This window comes from Hyalella azteca, unplaced genomic scaffold, assembly GCF_000764305.2.
Source record: "Hyalella azteca isolate HAZT.00-mixed unplaced genomic scaffold, Hazt_2.0.2 contig5637, whole genome shotgun sequence".
Taxonomy (NCBI): domain Eukaryota; kingdom Metazoa; phylum Arthropoda; class Malacostraca; order Amphipoda; family Hyalellidae; genus Hyalella; species Hyalella azteca.
In genome coordinates, this window is record NW_025935820.1 from 90,783 (window position 1) to 104,576 (window position 13,794).

General features: G+C 38.1%; 1 protein-coding gene across 1 annotated transcript; it reads right to left on the reverse strand.

The window, feature by feature from the left end:
• On the reverse strand, positions 1-4,162 carry LOC108682328. Its single transcript, XM_018171475.2, has 5 exons — positions 3,939-4,162; positions 3,117-3,279; positions 2,072-2,227; positions 892-1,763; positions 1-123 (listed from the first exon to the last, which is right to left on the reverse strand). Exons 1-5 carry the CDS (start codon positions 3,987-3,989, stop codon positions 1-3), a joined length of 1,365 nt encoding a protein of 454 aa, XP_018026964.1. The 5' UTR covers positions 3,990-4,162.
• Positions 4,163-13,794: the final 9,632 nt, after the last annotated feature.

A 13,794-nucleotide genomic window follows, 5' to 3' on the forward strand; every position in this document is an offset into this window, starting at 1 on the left:
TCAGAAATGATGGCAGTTTGTGGATAGAATCAGAGANAGCAGCACGCGACACTGGCGCACAGACAGCGCCCGTACGCTTGCCTCGTCAGCTAGGTCTTCCAGCTTGATGTAGTCAACCTCACTCTGCCACCAAAGAGACTTGAATAATTTACACTTCACATTAATATATTTAGGGTAGAGCCCTTCATTCAAACATGTTTGGTTAAAAATAATGCCAGTTAATGCCTTCACATTTAACCTATAAACTTTGTGACAAAACGAGTGACCTCCACGTGGAACGTACCCTCTAAACCTTGATTCTATTTCATCCGACTTCGATAGCTTCAAGTTAAATGCCGATGACCTCGACAAAAATACGTTGCGCAACACGTAAATCGCTGTAAAACTTGCATGTTATACTTGCAAGGTACATTGGCCCTCGATATTACTAGGTTTAAATTTAAATGACTTTCGCTCAGCCGTATGTATATGCAATAAAAAATAGAACCTACTTGAACAACGAATTACCGGTATGAATAATTGTTCAGCAAGATGTACATATTCGTAATCGTTCGCAATACGACATAATAAGGAACAAGTGTTTTTTTCCGTAAGTTAACATTCATCAGATTAAATCTAATTTAAATCAAGAGTGACAAGATCCAAAAAAAGCAGCCATGTCGTTTCATCTTAGATATTAAATGACAAATAAGCTTCCTCTTTCGAATGAATTTATCCATTAAATTTGACACACGCTTGCATTTAAAAAAATAATCAAAAAATACTCGATATTTCATCCGTATCATTCTGAAAAATCTTCCACTTTTCTTCTTTTCAATCGTCTCTCAACACACAAACAAAAATTCCAAAGCATCCAAGTCCAAAAAAACTCATACATTAACTCGCACTCACCACGTTCGCGCGCGTGCCTGTGCCGCAGGGAACAGCATTGCTGGTGTCGGTGCCGGGCGACGAGTTCGCTGCCGCAGCAGCGGCGACTGGTGGAACATTTGGAGAGCTCGAACCCTCTCTTCTAGTGTCGCTATCATCAATGTCGTCTACGAGGGGCTGTGTGTCGTGAACGTTTCCAGTATTGGATGGAGCAGCACTGTTTCTAGTACTTGACTGAGACGCACTGTTTCCAGCACTTGACTGAGACGCACTGTTTCCAGCACTTGACTGAGACGCACTGTTGCCGACACTGGACTGAGCAGCACCGTTGCCAGCATCCAAAGACTGATCACGAGTTGTAAAAGACACGGCAGGGTCGGTGTTGCGAGAGGTATCGTTGTCTAGGTTTCTACTCAAATTACTATCAACAATAGTATCACAATTTGTGGAATATATATCGCTAAGATGGGGAACAGAACTAACATTACTAGGAGGTAAATCATTGTGACCAACAACTACGAATCCATCATCTTCTACGGAATTGGACGGACTAACATTACTAGTGGTCAGATTAGACGACGCAAACACTCGAATGCTATCACTGTCGCAATTATAGCATTCACCAGCACTCATGCCCTGCACGCGGATGCCATCATCTCTTATGGTACTACTACTTGACGTGGTTATGAGGTCAGGGGTTCTATGGAAAGGCTGGTTTGTGTGTCGGGAGTACGATTGACTCGCCATGAAGCTTGGTGCGTTCGCGTTCTGTGTCCCAGAAGACTGGAAACCGCTGCTGGAGGAAGTTGATTGTCGTTGTTGATGTTCCTGTTGCTGCTGCATGCGGTACCTCTTTAACTGGTTCACCACAAGGGCAGTCATTTCGCTTTTTTCTGCAGGGTGACAGAATTTGACAATGAATTTAGTGATGGATAACCAAATTCAAAATATAGGAATCAATAAGTGTCACACAACAGTGAGTGTCAACAACACACAACAGTCACAACAGTGAGCCTTCTTTCAACAACCCATGATAAAAACAACATCATACAGGAAAATAATTTCAATTTCTCTCAAACCATTTCATAAATCGACAATTATTCAGGATACCGTATACTAATCAACTAAAATTCAAATTCACGCACTATAAAATGAGCTTGACTTAAATCGAATAATATTACCATATAGATTGCGAACAAACCAGTGCAGGTGGAGGCGTTGATGTGATGCCTGCTGAGGTAGAAGCGCAGGTCCTTTACTCTGAGCGCCGACACGGCCGCCACGTTCACAGGCCACTGCAGGAACACGCTGCACTTGTGGCAGTTGCGGCGTACGTTTGTGTTGCTACTGACGCTGCCTGAACAGGGGCGTACAAGAGGTAATGTTGCTACTGGCGCTGCCTGAACAGGGGCGTAGGAGAGGTAATGTTACTGCTGGCGCTGCCTGAACAGGGGCGTAGGAAGAGTAATGTTACTGCTGGCGCTGCCTGAACAGGGGCGTAGGAGAGGTAATGTTACTGCTGGCGCTGCCTGAACAGGGGCGTAGCAAAGGTAATGTTACTGCGTGTAGAGCCAATGTATATTGAGTACAGCAGTTTCTTGAAATTGCTCATCGTTCCTGAAGCAAATAAAGTCTCCCGAGTTATTAGTTGCCGTACGGGAGTCGAGAGGGAATTGAATAAGTGTACTACCTACTACAGAAGTTTGTGCCGGTTGTAAAAATTCACAAGTAAATTAATTCATTCCAGTTACTCTTTGCAGTCGTCCAGCAGTGGCAAGACAAACAATCAGTAGAGGTGAGTGTTTCAATCTTTGTAGACATCAGTAAAAATAAAAATCTGCTAAAATTATTCGCGACCATCATCAAGCATTTACATGACGAACACATTCAGTAGGTATATATACAGCTATTTATGGAAATTGTCAAAACATTATTCAAATATTACCGAATTCATTAAACATCTCGGAATAACTGCATTTGGCAAAGGGTTGCAATTGAGTCAGCAGCTACATTCATTGTACACATAGCACATGGATGAAATTTTACATGCATGCTTTAATTTAAGGCTCCAAGCAATTCTCAACATGTAGGATTCAATTTAATTTTTGTTAAGTTTCATGGATGCCGAGACATACACGACTTAATTCAAAGCTAAATACAATCTGGACGAGTATCACTGAACCGATTTTACATGCAGTTTCCTACAATGATAAGCATAACTATTTGAAGAGAGAATTGGCACATACCGTTTATTAAGCTGTTAGCAAAATTGTTGAAGCCCGCGACGAAGCTGCCAGCCTGCGTCTGGAACTGGGACGAAGAAGAGCTAGCCTGTTGCGGGGATGGCAGGGTTGGCACCCGCGTCAGGCAGTCGCTGCAGTAGCACAGTTGACATGCGTCGCACTGATGCTGTCAACAAAACGGTCATGACAGCTTAACACAAAGACATGAAACGAATTTAACTTTATATTAATTTGATCCCAAAGATGACTGATTCAATACTGGAAAAGCAGACTCATTAAGAAATTAGAAACAAGACCAAGTTCCTGAAATTTAGCTTGGTAGCAATATCATTAGAGGTTTGCCAACCTTAAAGACCAATGAGCCCAGCCCAACATAACTGTTGAGAAATTACACAAAAATTATACGAACCAATTTAAAACATACAACCTAAACTAAGGTACCTACCATACTATAGGAGGAAATTCTTCAAAATTATAGTAATTGAAAATGAATTCAAAATTAGGAAGTAGGTAAAGAATTTAGACACCCCCCATAGTAATAAGGGTCTCTAAATTGAAATTTTGGTTTTGCCAAAAGCCCCCAAAAAAATCGACCTAAGTGTCCTACCAGATTTGCAGGTATTCTATAGAAACAACCTCAAAGTGGTGTGCACTCTCCCATTCCTGTTATATTTTATCATTCATTTTATGCATGCCCTTTCGCTACGTTGATTTTTTTACCTGTGAAAAAAGTATAAACATTTTAAAATTTAGACTTAACACAAGTTCAGATTTAGACCTGATCTCTCAATAGATTTATATTGTACGTATTGCATCTAGACTAACCTTTCTCTTGAGTATGGTGAACTTGGCTGAGCACTGGTCACAGTGCGACATAGTGTATTGAAATGCCACTCCTGAGAGTGGAGCAGCCACAGAAGCCGCACCTCCAATGTTGGCTGCAGAGAGCAGTTGCTATTTTGGCACTGAATTATCAGAAAATATTTTCCAACCAGCAGATCATCAATAGCCAAACTGGAAACCTGTAGATTGGAAAAAATATAAAAACATATACAAATTAAATAAATAAAACAATAAATTAGTTAAGGCTTACCGGTACTACTAATTAGCACTTTGGTTAAAATAGTTAGATGCCTACATTACGTATACTGGTATATATGAAGCCATTTTTGGCCTTATTTGAAAATATTGTGCTTCCCCCAAGTCCAATCAGGAACATTAGGCAGAATAAAAGAAAAAAAAATATAATTCAGTAGGTACTCACTGCAATGAGTGACAGAGAGCGCATTTTCTTGTCGACAAAAACATGAAGTCATGGACAGACGGACTGACATGGCAAGCACAATAGTGCATGTTTTTCATATATACAAGAAAATGCGCTAAAAAGATAAAAGCTCACAGTGCAGAGATCAACAATGCCTACTGTCAAATGGGGTAAATTGGGCCAGTCATCCCACATTTGTAGAAATGTTGTAGCAGCAAAACTAATCAAAATATTGCAAAACTAAAAATAGTGGCATATAGTTCAACTTTTATGCCATCTATGTAGGTAGCATAAAGCAAGTTAAGAAATCATACATTTACCGTATACTACCGTAGGTTACCTCTAAAAAATCCCTGAAAATAAAGTGTGAAATGTGAGATTTACAAAAAGTACCTCTGCTAAGGTCTATGGCAGCAAAAAAAATATTAAAGAAATTAATTTTTAATTAAAAAATATTTTAAAAATATAAAAATATTTTCATTAAAAATACCAGGTAATGCAGTAGTACATCTACCGTAGGTACCGTCAACTGGGGGTGACTTTGGCCAAATTACACTAGTTTCTGCTGATCAAATTCCTACAAAATAGGAATGAGGCATTGCTGGTGATTGCAAATTTTTAAATACCGTAAACTGGGGTAACTTAGACCACTTTTTTTTTAAATGATGCCATTTTTTTACTAGATAAGTTAAACTTAAATTTAAACATGCAAAATACAGGTCTATACTCTAGCTTCACTCACCATAAATTGCTGGCTCCTGCCTCTCATAGTTTTGATGTAATTTAAAAAAAATAGTCAAGGTAATTTTTAACCAAAAAACGCAGATCCATACCATCTAATGGGAAACCCCAGTCTGAAAGCAGAATAATGTAGGATATGGTACTAAAGTCGACTCCTCTGTAGGTGAAAGAGTAGACTGTCCTAAATTTTTCACATGACGGCTAGCACATCGGTCGCTCAAAGTTCAACAAGGGACTTTGCAAATATTAGCAGCTTCTCTTAAGCTAACACCATCTTTTATCAATTGCAATGCTTTCTTAAATGACTCCTCATAATATATCCTATATGGCACAGAATCTGATTTACGTTTATAGCTGTGCATTTTGTCTGAAAAAAAGAAGAAAAATCTGTTATTCTAAACATTTATTGGCTGGCCAAAGTCACCCCATTTAGCCCATATACTATGGGGTGACTTTGGCCAGCTAATTTTTCAAGCATATATATTACATTTGGTAAAAAACGTATAGCCATTGATATAATCATTATACAAGATACCAAAATAAGTAAAACACGGCTGATTCCAAAATTCTTTTCGTATCTCAAAATATTGAAGTTTGCACTCAGTTTTTTTTCTTTACAGTACTGTGGCATTCAGATTGTGTTGGTCAAGCAGGATATAAAATTATTTAAACAAAACAGTTTCCAATCAATAGATAAGAAAAAAACTACATTGGATACCATTTTGTTCCAATCACATAACACAACTACAACAGAACCAGATGGCCGCAAAACAAAATCATAAACGTTGGCCAAAGTCACCCCGGCAGCCGAAGTCACTTCAGTTGACGGTACCAACAAATGTGTAGGCATGATCTTCTGAAGACCTAGATTTTGATGCCAAAGGGTTGCCAAAGATATTTAGAAATTCACCCACTCTCAGAACCCTTTAAAATGTCATTCTATTGGTGAAATGATGTCTTCAAATATCATTTCATAGGTGATTTTTTAAAATTGCTGGTTAAAATGCACTTTGGTTTACCTTTTATGAAATAAATTAAAGAAAGGTACCGGTAACGATAATAGATGAAATTATCCCACACAAAGGAATTGCATACCTACATTTAATAACAATCACATACAAGGGTATATAATTCATCCAGCAGGAATATTGCAGTTCCAAAAATTGCACAAAGCTTAAGCTATGGCTCAATAGCTAAATCTTTTCCAGGTATGAATAGAGCAGCAATAATAAAAAACAGTAGTACCATCAAATGGGGTAAAAAGGGAAGGTTTTGAGCGTTTTTTGTTAATAACTTCTTACCATGAAACATTTCATAAACAAGTTTGGGCTCATTTTAAAGGTCTTTGCAAGGGCTGCGTATCGTATGGCATCGCCAGAAAAATTTCATATGCTATTTGTAAGGTGCTAGACACAATATAAAAGGCTCCTGAATTAATCTGGAAATGGGGTAAAAAGGAACACTTGAAATAAAACTCAATTTTAAACATTTGAAGCATGCAGAGTGTACTCATCTATTACTAACAGTACTACTCTGAAGTCCTCCTCTTCCTTTGTAGATGATGTAACTGTAGAATAAATGAAATTTTCTGTGATTTTTACTTGAATTTTCTTCATTGATATAATATTACCTTATCCATCCATTACGGTACCGTACCGTATTATTAATGTAATATTACTGTATCCATGGACATGCAATTGAGCATTGACAACAACCTTGTCCACAGAAAGCTTCATATCAGCAGCCATGTAGCATTTCTTCTGTATCTGTAAGCTTACAGGATGGTTTGTAATTTCGCACAATTTTAATCGAGTCAAGTGATTTCACTATAAAAAAAAAGATTGTAACAAACATACCTGAAGCAGGAAGGAATATTTTTTGGAGAAATAAATCATAGTTTAGGCTAATTACTTTTCATTCTTTGTTGCTCATTGCTCAATTCTATCTGTGACATTCTATGGACAATTTTGTGATTACTGATGCAGTAGGTAATTTTTTATTAAGTGAAATTTGTTTCACTGAGCAAGGTAAATGTAATTAAAATTCTTTGTTGTTAATTATTTTTTCATTAACTGGAGCCTTTGCTAACCAAGGTTCTACTGTAAATGCAATTTTAGGGTTGTCCCTTATTACCCCAGGGGGGGTATCCCTTATTACCCCATTTTGCAGAAATGGCCACCATTTTTTCTTATAATGAGATATGCAAATTCTGTCAATCACGTTTTTAAGCCAACACTTGTGTGCAACTTTTATGATAGTAGAATTTTTCAATACGACAAATATTAATTCCGACTATCGGATCTGATCTGGCGGTATTTCTCCATACACCTACGTACCGATACTTTGCTCGCAGTGTCCAGTCGTGAAGATCCGAGGCAAGTTGCCGCTGCTGCCATCGTTTTGAGTGAACTCGGGGGAGTGAAAAAGCAGCGGAGGAAACGATCTATGTGGTCGAAAGAATGGCTTGTCAATCGACAAAGATTCAGCCATATAAATTTGCTAAATTTCATTTGCGACGATAGCCAAAACGACTATCTAAACTAAGGATGTCTGCAGAAAACTTCAATGTCCTATTGGACAAAGTCAAACCCTTCACAGCTAAACGAGACACTGTACTTCGGAAAGCTATAACAGCAGAGGAACGGGTAATTCCTACTCTACGTTTTATAGCCCCCGGACGGTCGTTTGAAGACCTAAAGTTCTCCACCATAATATCACCACAAAGTTGGGGTGTATGTATCATCTGATGACGCATCACATCGCGTGCTCTCGCGAATCTTTCTCAATTATTTCCTGAAAGATGCTCGAATATTATCCACTTTTTTTCTTAGGAAATTTAAGGTCTGCATTTACTACTTTTTCCACGTAATTCTAACAAGATGTTCCATGCCTTTTCTCTTTTTGATATGTTGGAATATTCTGAGCAACGAACTTTCCAAAGGCACGGCAGTTTGCGGTAGTCTTCTATGAACTTTGTTTTTGTTAAAAAGTTGGGGCTCATGAATAGCCTGGAGTCCGCCATCGCTGCATACATCCTATCAGATTGACGTCTGCATAGCAACTGAACTCGAGCCGAGCCCCACAGGCTCACAGCAAGCAGTGGAAGCCCTGGCTCGGCTCGCCTTCTTTTGCCCACCTCAGCTCATTTGGCGCCATGTTTGGGGGGTTTTTGAGGTTAGCCGGGCTAGACTCGCGAGTCGGACTCTATGGTGTATGGGGCCTTTTAGGCTTGATTTTCTACTTCAACAGCCTTAGTGAATACTGTCAAACGGGGTAAAAAGGGACGGGCTGGGTAAATCAGGACGTGCATCCCACATTTTGTAGAAATGAATCGTAAAATGGGATAACTTGGACCACTTTTTTTATAAATGATGCCTTTTTTTACTAGCTAAGTTAAACTTTAATTGAAACATGCAAAATACAGGTCTATACTCCAGCTTCACTCACCATAAATTGATGGCTCCTGCCTCTCATAGTCTTTATGTAATTTCAAAAGAAGTGATGGTCTTTGTTACCCCAGCTCTTGGGGTATCTTAGACCAGGTGGTAAAATCAATTATATTTTTTGGTAAAATAACTCCAGGTTTTGGTGCATTGTAGTAGAACTCTTCAAGTTACATATGCAAATGACAAACTTGAGGAAAGTGTCATTACTGTCATAGTTTGCAAATGGGGGCACCACCCCATAATGGGGGAAATGTGACTGCCTTATGGCAGCCCTTTTGAGGCTACCATTAGGCATCCTCAAAAAGACCAGAAACACTTTTCTGGTCTACTTATAGGCTAGGAGTTAGGACTTGAACTTGAAGGAGAGTCTAAAAACTCTTGGCTTTGCCAATTGCCACTACCTATGGGTAATTGGGTATGGCACTGCCACTTTGGCATTTTATTATAGGGTAAACGCGGTATATTCCGACACTTTAAGGACGCATCGAGAAATGAAAAACTATAAAAAAAAACGTATGCGTTACGTAAGTTCTGTTGCCTTCACATGACTCTCAAAACACTTCACTACGCGTCAGCAACGATGAAACGTCACAAAATGTTGCCATATTTATTAATTTCAACCATCAATGAACGCATGGAACTAAAACAAAGCTTAATATAAAGGAAAAACTAGAGAAGTGACGGAATTACCTACGATGTCGGAATATACCGCGTTTACCCTATTGGCACCGCACTTGGATGCAAGTCAGAAATTTCATCACAAGAGCAAGGCAAGGGAATAGTAAAAAGTCTGTTTAAAAATGCTTCCAAATTCATATTTTTTAACATACAGAATGTATATTTCATAAAAGATTTTAGACACCATTAGCCCATTACTATGTTAAACTGTTAGAGCAATTTCTATGTAGGAATATTGTGACGTTACTGACGTAGCTAATTGATGTTAGATAACTACTAGTACTACTGACACTACACACTAGCCTATGGCCTGTGGCCTGTGCGGCTGTGCCACATACTGACTTAGCGTATTCGGTATGCCGTCTGGTACGACCAGACCAAACTCCAGTGCCCAGCAGCCAAGGCAAGTGAGAGGCCCTCCGTCCAAGCCCTGTCGGCTGTCGCCAATCCCGTGTTCGTGACTCACGTCCTGATTGAACTGTACGTAATATAAACCTGACTACCTGAGTAAGCTGTAAGCACTAAGCTCGGCAATTTATTCTCGTCAACTTACCGACAAAATTATTCACAGTTAGAAATTAGAATATTGGTTGCCGACAAAAACGCAAATCTAACAAAATAATTTTATCCTCAGAGTCGCCCTGAAATGACGAAACAAATACACGTCTTGATCACCGATGTCTTATCCCAGCTGAGGTGTCCGAGCTTGAACACAATAATCTAAATGTCGGATAACTACCAGTAATTTTAATTAAATTTGATGCCGAATAAATAGGTAGGTATCTAACTACAGTATGAATGTATCTAGAAACTCGGATTAGGATTAAAAATTCTTATATTTGACAATGGAAGAAATAAAATATATTCTTGTTTGTTTTTCTCCTTAGAATTTAGTCATTTTGCTGTTACAATGTCGGCCAATTATAGTGGAGTTATTTTATCGTCGGAATATCTTTTATATTTACATATGAGTTTGAGTTATATTTGTTCTTTCGGGTCATAGATCATATATTATAGATGGCAATAAACATTTTGTAGTTCAAAAAGGTGCTCCAGCAGGTTTACAGAAATATTTAGCACGGTGAAACTTGACGCCATAGAGCTGCACCAAAGTTGCGTCAATGGTGTCATCAGAAGAGACTTTTCTAAAAAAAAGTGATAGGGTGCGGAACAATGTTTCATTTGATTTCCTGTTTTTTATCATTTTTACAAGGCAAGCAGGACGTCAGCGATGTATTCATGGGTAGCACGTGATTAACATCATGAGTGATAGTGCTCGTGTAATATGTGAATGCTTTTTGGGTTATATTAGGAGTATTCTATCCCATGCTATGTTCGTGGCCAAAGCAATATTCGTGGAAATGAAGTGGCTGACAGAATGGCAAACCTTTCATACGCGAATGATTGCTCTGCAAGATCCAGTTTAGTTTTGAGCAACGGCTCTATTCGTTAAAGACCGAATTCCTGGAACATCGCTCACTCTGGTGGTCAGGAGGAGTGCAGTCTTCAGGGAGGGGAACCTATCAGGCTGGTCTTGGGAGCAACTTTAAATTATGTGCACTATGGATCGCTACCTCGCTCAATTGAATGTGCTGTGTCTCGTTTGCGACTTGGTCATGCTGGTGTGAAGGCCGCCCACTTGGCCCATTTCAATTTGTCTAATTCCAGCATATGCCCTACATGCAACACGAAAGACACAATTCGTCGCTTCATTATGCACTGTTCACCCTTCTCTCAAAATCACAAAAAATATATGCCTGGCTATGGCTGCAAAATTGCAGTGGATGAGTTTTGTACAAGCAGGACGATCGTATTAGATCAGTTCTCGCTGAATTAAATATTTTTAGCATTTGTGTCTCCTAATTTTTAAGGATATGCGTTTATTAAAGTCATGGGTGGCTGTTGACGGTGTTTCAGAGGATCGCGGAAAGAATGCATCGCTTAACCTGCATGTGTTCGTGCTCTGAATGAGACTTTGGAATATTGTAGGGTAATTCGATAATATAATCTAATGAAAAAATAATATTAATAAAAAATATAGTTGATGTAATATTACGTAATTTATAGGTAGTTAAGCTATGAATGAATGAGCGTTAGCGGTGAAATTAGTGTCTATATTCCAAAGAAGTGCAATGAGTTGAATAAATATCTTATTCATGAATAAGTTTTATAACCGCTGGTGTTGGTATGAATGAATAAATTTTCGTATCATGAATAATTAACTAATAATAATAATACTATCGTGCGCAGGAATAGATGGTTAAATTAACGTATAGAAGACAGATATAACGTATAGAAGATAGTTAAATTAACCATAACGCGCTTGCTTTCCGTAATCTGAATCGCTGACACTTCATTGCGGTTGTCTGGCAGTCGGGATCAGACCGTCAGTTTCCCTGACGCGTTAATCTGTCAGCTCTCTTCCTTCCCTGCCCCATGACTCAGACATTAAATAATTTTCAATTATGATGATTTTTTTAACATTAAATAGCAAGATATATACCGAGCGTCTTACGTAGAATGCGTATGAAGAAATTATGAGGAAAATTTCCTGCATTTATTGTGAAATAAAATACGATGAGAACATCGTTTTATTGTCGCAGTGGGAACAGCGATAGTGTGCTCCCAAAAAAAATGAAAAAATGGGGCAAGATGAAAGACTATTATTTCTGTATTTTTTTGCTGCTCACTATTTATGTTACTATAACCTAATTATAAACTGAATTCTGTGCATCCCCTTCAATTTATAACAGTGATTCTCGCTTAAATTCCCGACCTATAGTTACATATAAATCTCAAGCCTCGTGTCTCGTGTGAAGATTATTATTTAAATTACTGTAACACTTTTCTTTTTAAAAGACAGTCACGGCATTTTGTATATAATTCTTTACAAGTTTTTTTCTGATCCAGGGCGAAGTTCCATGAAAAGTTCTGGTATGAAATGCCGTCCACAAGCTAACCGGGCACCCATTAATACGACGTTGGAATTCTTGACAATGAAGCGACATACTGAGAGATTTTTTTCAGTTCTTAAATTTATAAAAGAATGAAACCTAAACTCAGAGCACTGTATTTAATTAATTCAGCAGCCGCCACATGCAAGTAAAGAAACCTAGACATGCAAATCGTTGCGTTGTGCGACGCCATTTGCCAACCGTGATTTGGTGGTGACAACCTTAGCCGTGGCAGCTGTGTTATAATGGCCACTGTGGCAATAACAGCGATGCTATTGTTGGCAATTATTTTTATTGCAGTAATTGTTAATGAGGATTCCTGTGTTGATAGCATCGATGATAGTAATGGATACTGTTATTATCAATGATATCACAATGCATTGATGTTATTAATTACAGTTTAGATTTTCAGTCATCTTTAGTTCTATAACCGAAGCTGTCATTGTAGCTGTAGCTTATATGTGGTCTCGGATAAATAATTAAGACTTTGTCCAAGTAGAGACACACTTTTTACTGTTGTGCAAATAGTGACACACTTTTTACTGTTATGTGGTCATCCTTGTCCAGTTTGCACAGGCGACGGTATATATCAGTGCTATACATACTCTGGTTGTTCGTGATGTGGGCAAGAAAATGTGTCTCTATTTAAAGAATTTGATTCATTAATTTTTCTGATCGGTAGCCCAGACATAAAATATATCTATAGCCTTCTTTTAACCGGTGTCTAAAATTGCTCTATCAGTAGCTGAATCATTTAATTTGATTTTTTATATTTACATGTCAGCAACTATGGCCAAAGAGCAAAACAAATGTATTAAGTAACAAAAAATCTGAGTCCCAAAGCTGTTATTTCGCGGGCCGTCTCTTAACACTCTTCAATAACTCTTGTCTCGAGAAATTTGTTCAAGCCTTTATAGCTCAACTGACATTAATGGCTAGAAACGTAATGGCTGCAATGGCAAGAAACATATGGCTGCAATGACAAGAAACATATGGCTGCAATGGCAAGAAACATATGGCTGTAATGGCGCCAGCAGTAATGGCAGTAAGCGGAGCTGGCAGAGCAATGGGCATTTAATAGACTGGCACTAATTGCAGACTCATGGTCGCCATTGCGTCAATTGCTCGGCAAATGGCTTCTTCCGTCCGCTTGCGTGTCTGCGTTTTGTTCTATGAAGCTAAAATGTTTTCTTTTCATATAAAATTATGTAAGTTTTATTGTTTTTCATATAGATGTAATTTAGTGAAACCGATAAGTTCTGTTAACAACGGTGATATGCTCGATAGATGCAACTTCATACTCTTTTCTTTCCATAATAGTTATATTAATATAATAACAAATAAATAATAATAATAATAATGATAATAATATTATTAATAATTATAATAATAATGGTAAATAACATATGACACAACAGACTCCAAGGTTCGCATGCAAACCAGCCATGTATGGCTTGCATGCATATTGAACATGAATTTCTTGTTAAGAAATATGATAATAAAAAATGTAACAATCCCTTTGTCTAGCAACGTTAACACTTGTATAAATAAATATTGATCTATTGATGATATTTCTACTGTTGACATTCATCGATCGT